Below are 21,243 nucleotides of genomic sequence, written 5' to 3'. Positions count from 1 at the left end.
GATCTCAGCTCACTGCAAGCTCCGCCTCCCGGGTTTACGCCATTCTCCTGCCTCAGCCTCCCAAGTAGCTGGGACTACAGGCGCCCGCCACCTCGCCCGGCTAGTTTTTTGTATTTTTTTAGTAGAGACGGGGTTTCACCGTATTAGCCAGGATGGTCTCGATCTCCTGACCTTGTGATCCGCCCGTCTCGGCCTCCCAAAGTGCTGGGATTACAGGCTTGAGCCACCGCGCCCGGCCTCCTTACTATATTTTTGCCAGATATAATGTCTGGCTGTCACTTCACCATTTTTTGACTGTTTACTCATTTAGAATAAAAATAGTTAACATTTACTGGGCATACCGTATGTGCCAAGCACTGAATTACTTTATACACATTAGCTCATTTAATTCTCAAAACCTTAGTAAGTAGACATAGTATCTCCATGTAACAGATGTATTTCCGAGGCAGGGCACCATAAAGTTAATTTGCCACATGGTCCACAGCAGATGGGTTCAGGTCTCAACTAGGGCATGTGCCTTTAACCCTGTGCTAAACTGAAAACCACAAGAATACCTAGCTCTTGGGGTTTCTTCAAGGGTGAAATGCATCCACATTGTCCAAGTGTATCTCCCATATACAGTTGCACCGGACAAGAGATAACATTATTGCAGTAATTTCTTGGCTTATGTTTCTCTGGAACTATAGGAAAGCACTATCTAATCCATTTTGCTGCCATTGTATGGGTTGGGGAAGCAATACTGTTGCTCATTGTATAAGGAGGCCACAGCACATGACTGCTTCAAGAAAACCTGGGAGGTCAGGAAACATTGTAATTAAAATATCAACATGACACAAGTAAAGGGCAAGCCACAGTGAAGCTCTCAAAAGCACATTTTTTCTAAGAAAAGGTGACATCCCTTAAGGAGAAAGGGACAGGCCTTGGCAAGCAGCAAGCGAAGAGTTGCTGACCTGAAGCTCTGCTTGGGGAAGGAAAGATGGGAGGAGACACATGAACTCTAAAGAAGCTACTTTAGCATTTTCCTTTGCCTATCCCGGGGCCAGGTGAGAAAACCAGAACCATTCCCAACTAAAAGACTCTGAACGTTCCAGTGAGCCCACTGCTGCAAAGTGCAATTCCAGGTCTTATGGCATTCATTTGATTCTTACAGCGATCCCCTTGAGGGAATCCAAACAGCAATCTCGTTTTACAGATGAGGAAATTGAGGGTTAAAGAAATCAATGATCCACCTAATTCACATAGCTAGGAGAGGCTCTGAAGAGTGTCTCTTTCCACTGCCCTGTGCCTGGGAGCAGCCCACTAGGCAAGCTGGGAATAATGCCACAGAGAGTGACAAGCATGTGACATTCCTGTCCCTGTGCTTTTCTTATCTCACCACACTCTTGGGTATAGTGAGCTCCTTTGAAGTGTTCAATTAACTGATCCTCTAACTTTCAAAAACACCTGTTCAAACCTCAGTACATGATACTGTGCAATTATTTGCCTTTCCTGACAAACACCTTTTTCAGGGAAAGCCATTCTTCCTAGAAACTGAAATCCACAACTGTCAATTTGGAGCACATGGGAAAACTAGACCTTTCATTTTTCAGTTTTTGAACACAAAGATCCTTAGTCCACCTTTAAGAAACTACTACAGTTGCCAAACGAACTGTTTTTCTTTTAAAGGCTGGAAAGAATTCTACTAGCCTCCCTTCCCCCTCCCCAAATTCAAGCTGTTGATTGTGTGCCTGGTTTATGATGTTATTAAAAAACAAAGAGGGGTCTCAAAGTTTACAACCAACCTCCAGAGTAGGCAAGTCAAAAGAAAACTACATGAAATGTGGTACCCGAAACATCAGCAACTTACATTTGATCCAGAGTAGGCAAGATAAGCTAACTGCCTATCCCCTTGAGCAGTTCATTTGGACAGGTTAGTCTTCCTGAACTATAAGTCTCTTTGAAATCAGCCGGGCACAGGCTGAACCCGAATTTTCTGTAGCTGTAGACTTTGAGTATGTCACTTAACTCTCACATCTGTATAATGGGGGTGATAGCACTTATTTTACATGTAGTGTTCTTAGGATTAACTACCTTGCTTCTTGGCTAAATACAGGCCAGAGAAAGTTGGCTTCTACTCGGTATAAATCTCTGTTGGCTCAGACATTCTGTAATATGACAATACAGGGAGAAGTCAGACAGCATCCACCACAGCAGAGTCTGGACACTTACCGCGAGGATGGCAATGACGATCCCCACGGCGCAGAGCACAGCGTCATTTATTGTCTCACCAGTTTTCAGTGGGTACTTGATGCTCTCATCATTGCAGTAAAACCCTCGGTGGTAAGGCTTGATGGTGCTTGTCTCGATGATAAGGAAGGGGAGGCCCGCTGGTCCAGGTGGAACCACGGCATATACCAGGAGAGAAAAAAAAAAGGAAGGGGAAAACATCAGTGCCAAAGAGGAACCTCAAGCAAGACCATCCCAAATATCACTGAGAGTGCTAATCTTTCCTTCCATTTGTAGAGATCTACAGCCTAGAGAGAGCTTTTGCTATGCACATCCCTGTTCCTCCTTTCCACACCCCCATGAGGAGAGAGGCATTATCCTCTTCTCTTCCCCAAGAGCTTGGAGGTAGGCAGTGAAAGAGCCAGAGCAGAGCTTTTCCCACAGTTCTACGATACCCTGCTAAAATTAAAGCCCAAATCGTAACATTTACTAATATAGCCCCAAATCTAACGATTTATGCCTCTAAGGGCATTCGTTTCTTAGCTCTTAACCACTTCCCCTTTGAGAAGTTCACTAAGGCTGTGCTGCCTGGGGTAGCAAAGGCCTTGGAGTCAAAAAATGTGGATGTGAACCCCAGATCCACCACTTCCTAAGTGATTTGACCTCTGGTTCCCACTCCATTTCCCTAAGTCCCAGTTTTTTCCACAGTAAAATGAGTCGTGGTGTTGACTAAAGGAGATCAATGCACACACAACCTCTAGCACAGTGCCTGGCACAAAGTAGCTGCTTCATGAATGCCATTTTCCCAGGCTTTTCTTTCACTGTTCAAAGAACTACCAATAAGAGTGAGCACAGCTGAGCTTGGCCCTGCTGTCTGCAGACCTGGATAGAGGGCCCAGGACACCCAGGAGCACCAAGTGGCTCTTGCAGCTGCTGCTGGTTATCAGTGACCAGTTCAGACTATTCTCTCAAAGGTCATGACAAATGGATTCCATCACCTGCCAAGAAAATTCCCTCAAAACCCTGACTCAAAAAGCAAAGGCCCATGATAACTCTTGTTTGGATGCTACAAGAGCCTCCTAATCAGGCTCATGGCCCCCATTCCCTTGTACAGATAGCCACCAGTTTGCTTCCTGAAGGGCTCGGACCATGAGCATGTCAAAGCCTTGCTAAAGCCTCTTCAACAGCGCCCCATGACACAGTGTGAAATAAAGCCTCTAAGTATGACTTTAGGAGTTCCCATGACCTGGACATCTCTCCAGCTTCATGCTCTGCTGCTCCTCTTCAGTAAGCCTCCAAGAAACCAGTACACAGAGACTGTGGATTCATGCTATTCTCTTAGACCAAATTACCTCTTCCTCCCAAACTACCTAACTGCAATACCAAGCTCCAATGACACTTTGCAAAATAAAATGACTAGCTCTTTTACAAATCTTGGAACTAGGGAAGACTACCAGAAACACGGTGGCCTTTCAGCCGGAAATGCCATCTTCCAGTAATTCACCAAAATGACGAACACAAAGGGAAAGAGGAGAGGCACCCAACAGATGTTCTCTAGGCCTTTTAGAAAACATGGAGTTGTTTCTTTGGCCATGTATATGAAAATCTATGATAAAGGCAATGTTGTAGACATCTAAGGGAATGGGTACTGTTCTAAAAAGAATGCCCCACAAGTGTTACCATGGTTAAACTGGAAGAGTCTGCAGCGTTCCCTAGCATGCCGTTGGCATTGTTGTAAACAAACAAGTTAAGGGCAAGATTATTGCCAAGAGAATTAATGTGCGTACTGAGCACATTAAGCACTCCAAGCACCTCCTAAAAAACATGAAGGAAAATGATCAGAAAAAGGAAGAAGCCAAAGAGTTCAACTGAAGCACCAGCCTGCTCTACCGAGAGAAACACACTTTGTGAGAACCAATGGGAAGGAGCCTGCTGCTGGAACATATTCCCTGTGAATTCATGGCATAGTAGGTGTTAAAAAAATAAAATAAATAAAAGACTTCTGGACTGTAAAAAACAAAACAAAACATAGTGGCGAATACAGCCACTATTGAATGCACACTCACAATGTGTTGGGTTCTTTATATCCATTTTTGCATTGAAGTATTATTTAAGCACTATCACCCACCTTCAAGTGGAGGGAACAGAGACTCAATACTGAGCTCATTCAGGATCTCTTAGTCCACCTCCAAATGCTTAAATCCCTAATTTAACTTTGCAAATTGATTTCATCCAAATGTGAATTTCATTAGCTGAAAATCCCAACATAAACAGTTATTTAAAAGATAAAATCCCATTTTCATGTTTTCAAAAGAATTAAATTCATGTCATGTTGGTTGAAGTCCAGACCACCTCTAAAAAAAAAGTACCATGAACTCCACAATTTTCAATTACTTTGGTTCAGAACGGCAGTGATAAAATGCTCACTTTCTAAAAGTGTATTTATGTATCACTGTGCATACACACATGGATTTATTTGGTTTTATTCTTTGGATTTATTTGAACTCTATGGCTATTTATTTTGTGACCCCTAACTGCTTCCTGCTAGAACAACAATTTACTTTATCAAATTCATACTGGTGCTTTGAAAAGAAAGAACAGCAACACACCACAGTATTGTGCCTGACCTTCTCAAAGTAAACACAGAGGGGCCCTGACAGGCAATAGCCATTAGGTTTTAAAACTTTGTCTCTGCAATGGAGGAGAGGGGGCAGGGAAAGGCAGTGGATACATGTTCTGGCTTAGAAATGATCTTTAGGGTTTAGGGGCCTGGGAGAGATATCATATGGTCCCGAACCATCTTAGTGCCACTGCCTAAACATTTTGAAATGCAACCAAGTTGGCTATGAAAAGCAGCTGAGAAGCCAGCAGTATGATATTATTAATAGTCTGCTTTTAAAGTTCCACATATTGAGATTTAAAAGTTGAGCTGCAGTCACTCTGGTGCCTAGGAGCCAAAGTGTTGCTAATAAACTCAGGAAGGGAACAGACCCCAAGTTCCCTACATTTGCACTCCACTCTTAGGCCTCCAGCTTCTATTTTTCATAGTGTTCACATGATAGACCTGTAAAACATATGTTTCTATGGACAATAAAACACATATAAAAGAGTTTTGGAGTTAGACAGAACTGGGTTAATGATCTCGACTCTGCTCCCTACTACTTAAGTTATTTCACATCTCCAAAACTCCCTTTCTCATCTGTTTAATGGGAAGAATGAAATCTAACTTTAGCATGGTTGGGATTATATAAAAATTAAAGCATCCATTCATTCATTCAACAAATATTTATTGAGTCTTAACTACATATATTAAATTACAAGGAATACAAAGATGACCCAGACCCTGCCCTCAAGAAGCTTACAATCCAGTAGGGGAAGACATATATCATCAAAATCAGTTGAGAAGAAAGTTAAGGCAATAGCACTGAGTAATGTCAGCATAGAGTCTGGGGCACACTGTGGACACTCAATGAATGTCAAAAAGAGAAGGGAAGAAAGCCTCACAGAGAAGGCAGGGGAAGAAAGCCTCACAGAGAAGGCAGGGGAAGAAAGCCTCACAGAGAAGGCAAGGGAAGAAAATCTGGTCAGTCCTTTGCCCACTTTTAAACTGAGAACAGTCCAAATCCTTTTTCCTCTTTCTTTGCCTATGGCTTGGGGAGGGCTTCCAGTTCTGATTATGTGGATGAAGACCACAAACAGACAAGAAGTTGGAGCTGAATATGTTCTGTTTATTTTCTTGAAAGGCATGGAGATGGCATTTAAAAAACCCAATGGCTTTTTTTTTTTTTTTTGTCTCCCCTATAAACTTGTAGTATTATTGAGGGTGATGCCAGTCAAATCTTGATTTTGATCCAGGAAGAGAGTAACCACAGATTTCCTTCAGTTGATGGGAAAAGCATAAACATCCCCCCAACTAGGCAACTAGTCCTTAAGAGATATAACACTGTGCCTTGCCCTTCCAGGACACAGAGAAGAGGCTGTTCTTCTCCAACGATCTTTATTTCCAATACCGTCACCATCTTTATTACCAATCACTATAGTCCCTTATCACTTCACTTCGAGAAATTTCCCAGTGCTAGACACTGGAATTCTGGAAGTGAATACATCATAGTACCTGCCCTGGAGGAGTTCACAGTGTTGTAAGACAGTCAAAAAAGCAAGAACACTGAATTATTTCTAATGTGATGATTGACATATGCATAAAGGACACAAAGACCATTTTACTAGAGTCTTTCAAGGTGTCCAACAGAGGGTGGGAGACTTCAGTTAACTCTTATATAGTAGGAGGGGTTTCTAGAGTCCACAGGCTAAGTACAATCACAAAAAAAGAAATCAGTGCAGTTTAGGGATTTCAATACTGCCAGTTACAAAACTGATGGCTATTAAACAAATACAATTTTAAAGTTTGCTATAGAGCTAGAAGAGATGAAGGGAATGAAGGAAAGAAAGGGGAAAACAGCACAGAGAATAATAATAGGTAACATTTACTAAACAGTTATTATGTGCCCAAACTGTCTTGAGGGTCCCCACATAAACTATTGTAGACTGACAGACCTGGCTGCCTACCATGGTCTAGGCATTGACTGGGCCACTGAAATGAAAGAGGCTAAGTTCCAACCTTCAAGTGGTCCAAAGGCTAATAGGATAAACAGTCATAAAAACTAATACATTAAGCCACCCTAAGGTTCAAAGAGATTAAAGTGACTTACCAGTCACTCTGCAAGTAAGTTATGGAGCTGAACAGGTTTCAAATGATCTGACTCTTGATTTTGGGTGCTTTCTATAAAGTAAGTGAGTCACTCTTCAGAGAAGGAAGCACCTATAAGTATTATTAAATTAACTGAAGCTCAGCAAATCGCATGGCCTCTCATGAAAAAGGCACTGTTCAGAACAATCAAGGGAATGGCACTGGCTCAAGTTCACTGAACTTTCACTGTGTATCACACACGTGCTAGGTAACTAATTTCATCAAACTCTGAAGGCAATAGCCTGGAATTTAAATTTATTTGTAATAAAAGGTGCATTACAAAATTTTTGCAAAGCGTACAAAAAAAAAAAAAAAAAAAAAAAAAAATCTAGTGAGTGCAGACCGAGACCCAGACTCAAGCATTTCTCCTTCCTTTAATCAAGGATCAATTAACTTCCTATACCTCTGGGGATTTCTTGGGATGTGTAGGTTGCAGAGGAGGTGAAATACGAACTCACTGACAAACACTTAATGGGCATAAAATCAAAGCATGAAGAAAGGCCCCTGTGTTGGGTTCAGGCCTTTGAAACTTCTCTGGCTTTGAAAAACTAACACTGGGGCAGGTTGGGTGGTTTGGGGGTGGAGTGTAAAAAAACACAGACTAAGTTTTGAGTCCCACCCATTGATAAACTCATGTGGGAAGTGTTACCCAAGTGACCTGGCCCCAAAGCCCTGCTCCCTGAAGCCACAGTTCACCTTTGCACAAAATTAAACACAGCCTCCTTCTCACAAAGTGCTTTTCAGAAAGCCCTTGGTGAGGCTAAGAAGAGAATGAGAGGAAGAGTGAAGAAGGAATCTTTGCATTTTTGCCTGACCAGAATCAGAGCACCAGGAAGGCACTTTCATGTCTCCTACATACCAAGTCCTTCATGTCCTTTTCCAGAGTTGTTCAATTTTTCACTCAAAACAATCTGTAGTCATTATAAAATACATGAAGTCCAGGATCTGCGAGAATAATAATTAAACTAACATCTGCAGAAAGCCTACCCATCTACCCACAAAATAATACTGGTTGTACAAAAGTAGGCATCTGGTATAGCATAATTACTCAAATTGGGCAGCTATTAGAACTCTGTGACAAGGCCAGCTGTGGTGGCTCATTTCTGTAATGCTAGCCCTTTGGGAGGCTGAGGCAGTTGCATTGCTTGAGCTCATAAGTTCGAGACCAGCCTTGGCAACATGATGAAACTCCGTCTCTACCAAAAATACAAAACTTAGCTGAGTGTGGTGGTACCTGCCTGTAGTCCCAGCTACTCAGGAGGTAAGAGGATAACTTGAGCCCAGAAGGCGGAGGTTGCAGTAAGCCAAGATTGTGCCACTGCACTCCAGCCTGGGTGATAGAGCCAGACCTTGTCTCAAAAAAAAAAAACTCTATGACCAAAAGTTTATACATCTTACCTACAGTATAGAGTTATGAGTAGGCACTGTTCTACCCATCTTACAAATGGAAAAACTGAGGATCAGAAATGTTCATCAGTTCACCTAAAATGCAGAGCTAGCAATGGTCCCAATTTGGACCAGCTATTCAAAATATAGACTGAAGACCCTGGACCTTGAAGGAGTTTAGAGTTGAGGAATTAATTAACTTAATATCCACAATAGCTATGAAATGTTGTGGGTTATTATTTTCATTTATACTCAACAGAAAACTGAGGCCAGAAGTTTTATAACTGGTACAAGGTCCCCAAGTGAGTAAATTGGTCACTGGGTTTCGAATCCACATCTGTCTGTCTCTTGGCTCATATTTTCTTACTCTATGACCTGACCCTCCCTTTCTTTATAAACATATTCCCTGTTAAAATATCACTCACTGATTTTTTTAAATCACTTAAGGCCAGAATGGTCAACACAACTATTACTTAGAGGTTCAAAATACAAATATTTACATTGCTTGTAAGTGACAGGGCTTCTTTTTAAAGTAATTAATTGCTACTGGTCTTAGAAGTGTGCAAACTTTCTTTGGTTTATGATATTTGTCCAGATTTTTAGACTGGACACAATCCAGATGAGACAAAACTAAGTTTACTATGAAGGCATTTTTCTACCTTTGAAACAGGCTGCCATGAAAAACACTTGCTGTTGGCTGGTGTGAGCACGCAATATTCTGGGTCTAGAGGTCTTCCTTGGCAATTGCTCATTCTTCAGTACTGGAAAGTTCAGGCCCTTTCTCCACAAAAAGAAGACTGTTGGAACCAAAAGCAACTACGTGGTAGAAATGAAGAAACCAGTGGCAGATCTAGTCCTAGTGCTCGGGTTTCCTGACCCCAAATTAAGGTCTTTAGTCCAACTTAACACACAAGGATGGCTCTTTCCTAAGTAGTGGGTACCATGTTAGGTGCTGGGGAAAACAAAGGTGAGTAAAATACTGCAGTGCCTTTGAGTTCCCTGCCTTCTGAAAGTCTCAGCTTCCATGACAAAGAGAAACCTGTTTTAGTTTAACCATGGGTGTTGAAAAGAACTTTGGATGTCCTTTCTTATTTGAAAGTGCTTACAGTGAAACCATTTTGTTTTTAAAAATAATTAACATCAGCCTCCTTAAAACCCCCAGCTCTGGCTGTTTTGGCCCTTTCAGTTGGATTTTTAAAGGGTTGCTACATTCATCTGCAAATAAAACAAACTGACCAGCAACTCAAGGTTCATATCTTTAACTGAAAGAGCTCCAAACCTCTTTTTGTCATCACTATATATTTCACAAATGAGGTGTTTTATTTCTAGCGAAACACAACTACCAGAGCAAACAGGACTCATAATCCTTTTATCCCAGGTAAAGCTGAGTCACTTTCCAAGACCTCCTTCTTTTTGATCCCTCTTTAAATAAAGATGACAGTAAGTATATATTTATTGGGCACCTACTATGTGCCAGGAGCTTTGGATACATCAATTTATTTAATTCTCAAAACAATTTTCTAAATTAGTTATTAAGATATAGACAAAAGATCGAGGGTCAGAGAGGTTGTAATTTGTTTCAGTATCCACTCTGAGGAGAAGAGGCATAAACAAGATATGTAAGAGAACTGTCTGACTCTAGAATTCATTCAGAGATGGGACCAGTTAGCCTTTATTGCTAAGTACACATGAACTATGTCTATGCACATATTAGCAACCTAGAAAGTCAGCTACGAAACTCTTGAAAGTGTATGTTGGCCTTGGACAAGGGCAGAAACCAAGGCTCCTCTTTAGATGTTAAGATGGAACCATACAGATCCAGCCACTCTCTCTCTGCCTCATAAGCTTCCCTTATGACCCAAAGGCATTCATTTGCAACATGGCTGCCCAGAGTTAAGACATAGCAATAGTTCCATCCATGCAAAGTACTTCTGAGTTCTTACATAAACCATCACATTTGATCTTCCTAACAACTCCATGAAGTAATGTCTTTAACATCTGAATTAAAACAACTCCTATTTATCCTTCAAGACTTAAATATCTCACCCACAAAGGATTTACTTAGCCATGTAACCCACTCTAACAGCATTAATTGCTTCTTTATTTTTTCCAATTTAATCATGATCTTTGGAGTCAGGCAGACAAGATTTCATATTCCATTCCTATCAACTGTCATGCTTGCAGTATGACCTTAACTCTGTGAACTTTATTTTTATCAGTGTATAATAAGACTTGGCACATTAATTCCCAATGTAAAGAGTTGATTAGGAGGACTAAGATGTAGTTTATAAAATATGTTAGTTCTTGCTCTTATATGTGACAGGGAGCCACCAAAAGCTTTTATGTGGGGGTAAAATGTGACCCGATTTCTGTCTGAAACTCATGCAAGGAGCCATGGGTCCACCAGCCACTTCTCATACGCAATCTCATCTCCAGGGAAAAGCTCATGAAGTCCTACAATTCCAGGGACTTCTTGGGATTGGGTAGACAAATGGGCTTCGACAGTGGTTAGCAAGAGCCAGCACCCTGTCATAGGGAAGAAATATCACAGTGGGAACCCTGCCATATATTCTCAAAAGATCACATGAGGCTGTATGGGAGGCAAGTCTATAATAAGGTTGAGAAAAATACATTTATTTTTATTTTTCCAGCAGTTAAACATTCATTCATCAGCATGTGCACTCCCACCCAAGCCATGCTACCCAGATGTACACAAAACACCCCGTCCACGTGGCAGAATAAACAACCTGTGGATTGGCAGGACATCAGACACCAGGGATAGCCAAAGTCCGAGATAGTCAAAAGGCAAGACTGGAGCCAGATGCAGTGCCAAAAGTGAAGAGGTGAGCATTATGGGAGGCCCTGCAAGAACAAAATCACCCTGGTGAGCAATCCACAGGCACTCCAGGTACACCACCGAGCTACACAGCCCATGATTTAGGTCAAAGGTCACAAGCTGGCAGCCCACGGCCAAATCTGGCCTGTAGAGATGTTCTGTTTGTCCCACCCAGGGTTTAAAATGTTCTAAATTAGTTGTTAACATTTAATAACAGGCAGATAACGTCCAGATTCCCAGCTTCTTAAACCAGCTCTAAAGTGTGTGGCAATGCAGGTAGTAATAACAGCAGCTGCCTTCCTGCACGCAACATATACACATCCTCCAGGAGCTACCTACTCCTCACTGTCTCCCTGACATGCAGGCTGCTTGTGGGTTGCCATTCTCATTGAGCTTGCGCTGTCAATTTTCTTATACCTGGTCTACTTTAGTCATTCATGTTAATTGCCTGGCTTTGTAAACATTTGACTTTATCCTTGCTGTAGAGAGTAAGAGTCCTTGGTTAATGACTCTTGGATAAACCTATGAAAATAGAAATAACTCTTGATTCCGTACCATCTCCCATAGTAAGTAATGGCCACATTAGACATGTATATATATGTGTATATGGTTTTGTGTGTGTATGGATTTATGTGTGTCTTAATCTTAACCAAGACTGAGCCTCCTATCTATGTTTTCAATTATAAACCCAAAGACCATGTCAAGTCAGGGCAAGGCAGTTCATTTTTGCATTTTAGTTATGGGGAAACCAAGGCTTAGAAGCTAAGTAATTTGCCGAAGGTCATACAGTAAAATGAACAGGGATTTGAAACAAAGTCTTGCTGAACTAGAAAGCCCTTAGCAAGTTGACTCCATGAGGCTGGTGGTTAGGTCAAAATGAACACCTACCTTACTGGTCAGGTAAACAGCTTATCTTAATAAATTGCATGGTTACCCTTCAGAAGATACAGTAGACCCAACTTATAGCTCTCTATGTGATACTAAATGGGAATATCAGAGAGTTGTGTTTTTAAAAGCAATAGCTATCTAAAATCAAAACAAAAACAATCTTCTGATAGAAGCCCACTAATTCTAAAGAATAAAAAATAAAAGCAAGGTGAGAAGGGAGTTAAAAATTAAAGCCCATCAGATATTTGTTGGCATCATAAATCTTACTAAAACGGAGTCAGGCACATATCAGTAATAGCCTGATGAAAGTTTAGAACTGTAAGAGATCTTAATGTCATTTATTTTCATTTAATAGATGGGAAGGTTGAGGGCTCCCACTGTCTAACATTGTAATTATTCCTGTCCCATAAATCTCCTGCACTAGCTAAGATCCTCAGAAAAGGGTTTATGTTATTCATCTCTGTGTCCCTGAAGCAAGGAAAGATTCCTGGCATATAGTGGGAGTTCAACAAATGTGTATTGAATAAATGTATAGGAAACAAACCAAAATCTGGAAGACCTGGCTCCCTAGCAAATACACTCTAGGACTTGTGGATCGTTTTCTCCCTACTTTCTAAATTTTAACCTAATGTCTCCCACATCCCAAATCCTGTTTTTTAATGCAATCCCTCAAAACAGCACAACATCCCATACCCTAATAAAGAGTAGACAATTCCATGAGGAATTATTTACAGGGAACCTAACCAGCTTCAAGTCTCAGATGGGTGGTTAGGCCAGATGGCTAAGAAAAAGACACTTACCTTCAGTTTCCAGCCTTTTCCACATAGTGATAATATTAGAAAATACTCTATAGGACACTCCTAGGCAAGCTGAACAGACTGCTGCTGCTCAGTGATTCAGCTGCCATGCCCTACCCCGCCCAGCTGCCCAAGGGCTAAGGGATCCATTTCAGCACACCCCTACCCCATTTGCTGGGATCCTCTTGGGAATTTCTGCCCTAAAGAAAGCTCCAAGTAAGGAAGAGTACAGATCTCAAGAAAGCAACTCAGACCTGGGTTTGAAAACCAGTTTTGCCACTGACGCTCTATGTGATCTTCAGCAAATTGCCTCATTTCTCTGAGCCTCAACTATAAAAAGAGGATGCCAATATCCACTTTGAAAAGCTGTGAGGATGAAATATCAGAAGGCAGGTAAATTTAACAAAGATTAGTTCTCTTCCTTCCCGGTCCTGAAAATCTACTATCAAGCTGTTTACATGATGCCAATCAACTGGCTTGACTGGTTTCCTCACTAAGGTGGTTGGGGTAACCTGGACAGGGCTGTGTCAGCTCAGACGAGGACTGTCACTTGCATTGAGCAAGACTGGAGCCGTTCCAGGATGCCGTGGATAGGACAACCCTCACCCTGGGAGCACACTCCCCATTCCCGGTCCTGTCAATGTTCCTTTTGTAAAACACAGAAACTTTCTTCAAATCTGACAGCTGCCACCTGCACAAATAATTCAGGGATGTAATTTTGTAACTGAATACAAACCTTGAAAGCTGAAAAGTTTGAAGTCCAAACTAATCCCTTTGACCTTCTGCCTAAACACTCACTAATCACTTTTTAATTTGTAGTTGATTTCCTCTCTATGTGCTGTCCTTACAGGCTACATTTTCATTTTAGAAGTATCCAGGGAGTAAATGGCATTACAAAATACCCAATTGAAGTACAACTCAGACTTCTTTTCCCAGAGATCTAAGGCTTCTCCATGGCCCACTGAGTTTTCCAAATGGCAATGGGTGGCAAGAAAATGAGGGAGAAAATTCCTCCTTTGAAGGGGGAAACTCCTCACTGGGAGAATTATGAGCTACAGAAGTTAATAAGATGTGGTCTCTGCCCCGCTAAAAATGCATGCTCTGGGAACAACCACCCACCAGCAATGTACAAGAACTTCTACAGGGGCATTACTAAAGTGAGAGCACTGAGGACGCCCTCAGCACATGACCAGCTGGCAGGCAATACCTATTTACTGACTAATCCAGTAAATGAATTTGAAATACTCCTTGTTGTCATTTGAATGCCAATTGGTACAGCCAATTTAAGGCTATATCAAAAAAAAAAAAAAAAAAAAAAAAAAAAAAAAAAACAAAAAAAAAATCCAGAACTGAGAAGGTTTGCTTTCCAAGAAGTTGACAAAACTGCTGCTTTGTTCAGCTCTTATTATCTTCCAACCTTTAACGCTGAGGAAAAAAATTAGAAAAGTACTTTGAGGGAGCCCGTCTAGTTCCTAAAACAATAGATGCTGAAAAGATGCTTGCTAAAAAGGAAGCGAACTGGCAGTGAAAGATGTTAATGTTGTTAAATCCAGAAGAATTTTCTTACTTGGGGAAAAAAGATGTCTACTTTAATCGTCACTAGGATTATTGTGAAATGAAACACATTGAAATCCACTGGAGTCATCCTACTCTGCGTGGCCATTCTTTTTGCCTACTGTGTAATGGAAGCCTCAAGTGGTCCAAGCTGGATCAGGGAAAGTAAGTCAACACTAGTTATTGGTTCAATGAAGAAATGTCTGATATCAGTAAGACGGCACAAGCACGTCTGGGATTAAGTAATAACTTAATGTTATTACCACCATCAGTCTCAGCTCTGCCACCAACTACCAGTGTGATCACAGGATCACACTTCCTCGTCTGCTCTCTGGGATTCATTTTCTTCATGTGTAAAATGAAAGGAGTGGTTTTCCCAGGTGTCTTGTGGACCTTTCTAATTTTAAGAATTTTCATCTTTATCTAAGGAGTGCAGAGTATTTTGTCAGCAAGAAGGTTTCATTTCCATGGCATCTTTACATGATGAAGGGGCTTCACCACCTACCTTTACCCCAGCTGGGGTAACTGAGGAGCACAGAACTTTCTTTTAGGTTTGGGAAGGCAGACTGGCTGAGCAGAGACCTCTGGACTTCAAAGATGCTCATTTATAAAGAACAGCTCCAGAAAACACCCCAAATCTGCAGACCTTCAGATAAAAATTGAATGAATGTTTGGCAGCTCTTGGCTCTGTCGAAGTAGTAGGCATCAGCAAAAATGGGCAGTGGGTTGGAGGGAGGTGGGGATTAACATTAGCTACCGCTAGACACTTTCCTGGTCACTTTATTGCTGCACCTCCCTTATGCTGCCCCATGATCCTTTCCAGGTAAGGAGTATGAGCTTGATTTTACAAAGACTGGAAATGAAGAACAGTGATAAGGCCACAGAGAAGTAGTCCAGAAAAGGACGCTGGGTCCGGCTGACTTTCCATGGAACTGTGAAGCCACCAGATATTCTATCTTTAGGTGCTTTTCACTGGAGCTAAGGAGGGGAGCCACTCACAAACTGGGCAGCTGCTTCCTGTAGACAGAAATCCAGGTACTCCGGGACCATCCTCAGTTGCTCCTGCAGCGCTGCCCCTTCCCCCACCAGAATGGGAATAACAAAATGTAAGGCATTCGGATACACTGGGAGAACTGGCTACAGTAAACAACTCCTAGGTGGTTTGCTATAGGAACCCTATTGTTCCAGAGGGAGGCTCTTTAGCCAGAACGCTCCAGGAAGCCACTGCTGGGTAATGCATTTTTCAGCTGTTGAGAGAAAAGGGTAGTTCCTGGGATGTTTCTTCAATGGTTCTGGAAGCCAAGAGCTTAATCCTTGCAAAGCAGCAAGGAGCCAGCTTCTCTCAGAGGGACAGAATGTCTAGAGTCCCTCTTCCAAATCAAAACATAAAAACTCCCCAGCTTCCCCTTTACAACCTCTCAAAATGTGTGAAATCAGGCAGAGGGGAGGAAGAGGGTTGCGAAGCCCAAGGGGGGTTCAGGCCTTCTCTATGCCCCTCCTTCCCTCATAACCCTGCCCACCTGACCCCTCTATTGCAGTAAATTACAAAGCCCCCACTGTTCTCTCTGCCCATCCTCCTCCTCCCACCCACCCCTACACATACACTTTTTTAAAGGGCGAAATGCCAAATAACATTATTCCCCTTCACCATGGTATTGCCATGAGAGCTGCCTGGTATGTTTGCCTGAGAAATGGAAGGTTTTCATGGAAATATCAGCTTCCACGACAGCTCCCCATTTGTAGACGTGGCCTTGAAAAGAAGTGGAAGAATCCCCAACTGGAATCTAATTGGAAGGACAAGAGGGGAGAGCAAGGCCCCCGGAATTGTTCAAAGGCCTGAGGAATACTTGACTGTGGCTTTGGGAACCCATAGGCCTTTGCGTGCTCTGGCAAAGCCCTGCTCTTCACCCTCACTCCCTGTCCTACTGCACAATGTCGCACTGTCGTAGGTAGCCTCACCTCAAAATGGAAACTCTATAATATTAATGTGAGGGGGAAGGAAGCACTTACAGTATATATATATATTATCCACAGATGTACACAGGTATCCCTGCACACAACGTGAACTGCAGAAAACCATTTCACAGTCCATATCAACCGAACACCAGAGAAATCAAAAATGGCTTTCCGGGTTTGGTGGTGGTATGCAATTAGCAGACCTAGATACAAGGCCCTCCCTTCCACCTCTGCCAAGTCATGGCAGTGTGACACTTGATTAGTGAATTCTCAGGACCTTGGTTTGCTTATCTTCAAGACAGGTCCTGCAGTCTAGAAGGACTGAGATGAGGATGGCAGAAGAGATGGCGTGGTAAGCAGCCTGCCTCAGAACAGGTGCACAGGCACGTTTCCTCCTCCCCTTCCCACTGAAGGCACGAAGGGGAAGGAGAAGATGCCTGGGAATGGGACAGGATCCGTGAGAAACAATCTCTCCTATCATACCCCAAGTACTGCTGAGAGCAAATGGCATATGTGAGCTCCTACTTGTCCATCAAGATGACAGAATGGGTCTTGGGGAATTAATTATTCAACAAACTTGCCCTTCACAAATCCCATCCAAAGAAATGGTTTGATGCCTTTCAGTGCACTGACTATACAAAATACTGAAAGACCAGTGCACTTCAAAAGCCTCACAAAACCCAGGCCGGGGTTTGGCAGGAGTTCCTCAGCCACTGGGTTTTTCTGTGTGTGGTTTATAATAACATGCAAACCTGATGCCAAGTCCTAATCTATTAAGGGACTGCCAATTAGCAGAAGGCTTAGAGCTGCAGGTTTGAGAACTGGGGAGCAGGTCTAATTAGGCTTGCAAATCATTTCTCTCCATAGCCCTTCGCATCTGACACAAGGTATTACTGGCTGACTGTTCCGGATATGTTCTTTCTATATTCCTATGCACACCGGTTTTTGTTTGTTTGTTTTAAGGTTCCAGACCTGAAGGCTAAGGCATATTTTCATGTCTGCCTCCTAAATGTAAAATTGGGGATTGAACAAGTTTATCCTCTGGACAGTGATTTTCAGATTTAGCCATTCACCATCAGAGGTACTTATGGAAAAAAAAAAAGAGAAGGAAAGATAGATAGATTGATTCCAGGCCCTGCCCAGACCTACTTGACCAGAATTTCAGGGGAAGGGCATGAGAATTCTGATTTTTTAATAAGACCTCCAAGTGATTTTATCCCAAGGTGATTTGGGAATCCCTACTCAACTCTAACACTTAAAAGTTTCATTTTTAAATAAAAGGGCTTTAAAAAAATTGATATATAATTTACATAACATGCAATTTATATATGCATATACCAAGTCAACACAATTTTAAACCACACTGAATATACAATGTTTACTGAGCACCTTATTGTGTTCCAGGAGTGGGAAATACTGAGATGAGTGAAACAGGGTTTCTGCCCTCAGAGAGCTCCTGGTTCTTATAGAAAAATTGATCTTTCCTCTACAGGGACCCTGTGAGGACTCAAACTTGCAGTTCTCCTCTCCCTTTCTCATCAGCCTAGTTGGGAACTTAGCTTTCCAATATCTTTCCTAGGACAACTTTAAGAAAGAAACAGGATGATTTCAGATGCTAAATATCAGCAGCCTATCTTAGAAGAGGAGAAAAGCCTGAGAAACATATGGCTTCAAGATACAGGAGAAAATATGTGCCTCAGAACTGCCTAAAGACAAAAACTGAAAGAGGGGAGTAAAATGCAGAGGCCCTCTGTGGAGCAGAAAATGTCCTGGGCTGGGGATGTCAGGAGCTCGAAGTTGGATTCTTCTGTGAAAGAAGAAAGTCCCTTTTCGTCGCTGAGCCTCTATTAAAGAGAAGAGGCTGGACTCGCTGGTCATATCCCAAAGCAAATTCAACATGGACATTTCACCCTAGGGCCTTCATTAGAGTTTACTGTTTAAGTTTTACCAGGGAGATGTGCAACCCAGAAGAACTTGGGTTCTTCAGAGCATTCTCTAAGAAATGCTGGTCTAAATAACCTCTAATCAGCCCTAAAAATATGATTCGTGTGTGGCTTTCAAACAAGACTGATTTCCAAGCTGCAGGGCCAGTGTTTAACATCTATCCTCTCCACAGTCCTGGATATCCCAGCAGGGACTCAAAATACGACTATGTCTGGGAAAGGGAGTGGCATGGCAGGGCTGTGTTTTAGAAAGTACACCCTGCTAGCCAGACATGTGGAAGAGAAACTGAGGTATGGAAGCTTTTAGTTAGCGGGCTCTTGCTAACCCAGGTGTGACCAATCACCTTCCCAAGGAAAAGCTTTCTGCACTTTGAGACACATCCCATCCTTCCTGAGTAAGATGCATTAAGGCCTCTCACAGCCATGACACCACACCAGGTCCTGGACAGCACAGCTCAAATAAACACTGCCTGTTCTCCAAGAGCATCTGGGACTGGTTGCCTCTTTCCTTCAAACACCTCTCTGAAACTCATTGCTGGAGTTTCCCTACATAGACTCCCTCAGGTTATCTTAACACATATATTCAGAACCATACCTAAGACTAAATTCGAACTAAATAGCAAGAGGAGGGCAATCTATCCGCTGGCAACTGACACACAATGGCAAATAGTAGCACATATACAGGTGTGTATGTGGATTTTGGAGTCAGATACACTTGGGTCCTAATTTTAACCTAAAACAAGTCGATTAACCTCTCACAGTGATGTGAGGAGGAATGAAATAGAGTGTGCAAAGAAGGTTCGTACAATGCCTGGCACACAGAAAATGCCAGTAAATGTTACTCTTATGAATATGGAATGGTGTGCCTTCCGTAAGAAGGAAAGAGACAAGCACTGTCTTGGCCCATAAAGAGATCCATTATTTATTTCACATATTGACTATGTATTATGAAAGTTACCAAGCCTTTGGCTTTCTCCCCTGACTTTGGCTTTTTCTTTGAGACTCGAGTGGGTGATTGAGAATATGGATAGCAGAAAAAGCATAGGCTTTGGGGCCAAATAGATTTGTGTTTAAAGCTTAAAGCTTAGATCTACCTCTTTTTAGTCCTGTGACATTAAGCAGGCTGCTAACCTCTCTAGGGCATCTGTAAAACGGGCTAGAACCAATCTTGACAGGTTACTGTGAAGTTTAGAAATACAGTGCCATATATAAAGTGTACTAAACCCAAGGAAAGTATTATTATTCATGGTCTTCTCTACAAAATACATTAGAATAAAGAAAGATGACTAGGGTAGCTCTTTGTCTCTCTGTGACAGTATTTCCCTCCCTTTAAAGCAGGCAAGGGCAACAGGCTATGTAGAGTTTTAAGGATACCAATGTCTTTTCAATGTTCCATTATTTCCAGCTAAAGGAAAATAACTGGGGATTTTCTTAGCACTCCACACTGGTTTAAATAAAATGTGTCTTGGAACTTCCCAAGTTCACTTCACACTCCTAGTCAATCCCTATCTCTGTTCCACAGTACTTTTCACTCTCCCTTCATTCATTTTTTTCCCAATAAATATTTATGAAGCACCTACAATGAACAGAGCACAGACTTAGGAGCAATGGGGTATATGTGGTGATCACAGTTCAAATGCTATTTTGTATTCATGTGAGGAAATTAAGAAAAGGAGTTGTAATTTGCCAAATGATACTTAGTGAAAAGGGACAGAGGTGACCATGCCCTGCACAACTCCAAGGAACACCACTCACAGGCTTCAATCTCAGGGCTGAAACCAATGCTGTTGCCATTTCCACTCCTCCATCATGGAAGCAGCTGAACTGGCTCCATTCAATCCCTCCTGATTAGCAACTTCCCCGGGGGCTTTTATCTGTCCTGTGCACATGGACACCATAAGGACCATGGGCTGGCTGGTTACATTAGCTCGTTATTGTTATACTGGTTCTGGCCTTCCCTAGTGCCTATTGGGGTGTGTGTGCAATTTGACATAATCACTTATGCAGGAGAAGGAAGGCCAAACACTAAAAAAAAAACAAGAACAAACAAACAAAAACTACCAAAAACAAACAACGACAACAAAAAACACCCAAAAACCCAAGATGAAGAAACAAGAGAAAAATCAATGATAAGTATCCAATACTAGCTACTTTTACTATGGCATGTGGTCCAATTACCAGGGATTTATTGGCATGCCAGTTAGCCTCTAGGTCACTGTGTCCCTGAATGAAACAATTTGTGAAACATGCTTAACAAGGGCCATCATGCTTGGCTAATTTTTTAATTTTTTGTAGAAACAAGGTCTCGCTATGTTGCCAAGGCTGATCTTAAACTCCTAAGCTCAAGCAAACCTCCTGCCTCAGCCTCCCAAATCACTGGGGATTACAGGTGTGAGCCACATACTTTAAATTCAATAAAAAGTTTTAGGTAAGTCTAGTGGGTTTGCCTAACCTGCTTTTTAAATAACGTGACGATGTAGGCTTCAACTGGTCAAACTTATTTAAATTTAGCAGTTAATAACCATCAAACAGTCTCACACTAATCAAATTCAGATCAAGGAAGACATTTTTTTTCACCCTGGTTCACAGTATTTTCTATTCATGAGTAGGAAACAGGATGTGATGAAATTGTACCATTTTAGAGTTAGGCCTAAATTCAAATCAAACTACTTGGCTTGGGCCTCAATTTCCTCACATATAATTTGAGGGGTAGAGAGAAGAGTTAAGTTTAAAGGTAAATTGTGCCCTCTCCCACCAAATTCATGTTGAAATGGTAACCCCCAGCACCTTAGAGTACGAACTTATTTAGAGATAGGGTCTTTATAGAGTTAATCAAGTTAAAATGAGGCCAGTAAATTGTGCCCTCTCCCACCAAATTCATGTTGAAATGGTAACCCCCAGCACCTTAGAGTACGAACTTATTTAGAGATA

The 21,243-nt window shown here is 41.9% G+C and overlaps 1 protein-coding gene across 1 annotated transcript in view; it reads right to left on the bottom strand.

Moving 5' to 3' along the window:
• Positions 1 to 21,243, bottom strand: part of PLPP3 (phospholipid phosphatase 3) — an 85,867-nt gene that overhangs the window by 41,126 nt on the left and 23,498 nt on the right. Inside the window, exon 2 of the mRNA XM_017877267.1 lies at positions 2,209 to 2,366. Within this exon, the coding sequence (XP_017732756.1) occupies positions 2,209 to 2,366 (158 nt within the window). The remainder of the gene's footprint in view (positions 1 to 2,208; positions 2,367 to 21,243) is intronic.

The sequence above is a fragment of the Rhinopithecus bieti genome, unplaced genomic scaffold, assembly GCF_001698545.2.
Source record: "Rhinopithecus bieti isolate Rb0 unplaced genomic scaffold, ASM169854v2 scaffold_6380, whole genome shotgun sequence".
NCBI classification, from domain to species: domain Eukaryota; kingdom Metazoa; phylum Chordata; class Mammalia; order Primates; family Cercopithecidae; genus Rhinopithecus; species Rhinopithecus bieti.
The sequence above is the reverse complement of the archived record's forward strand: the minus strand, read 5'-3'. Positions and strand labels throughout refer to the sequence as shown.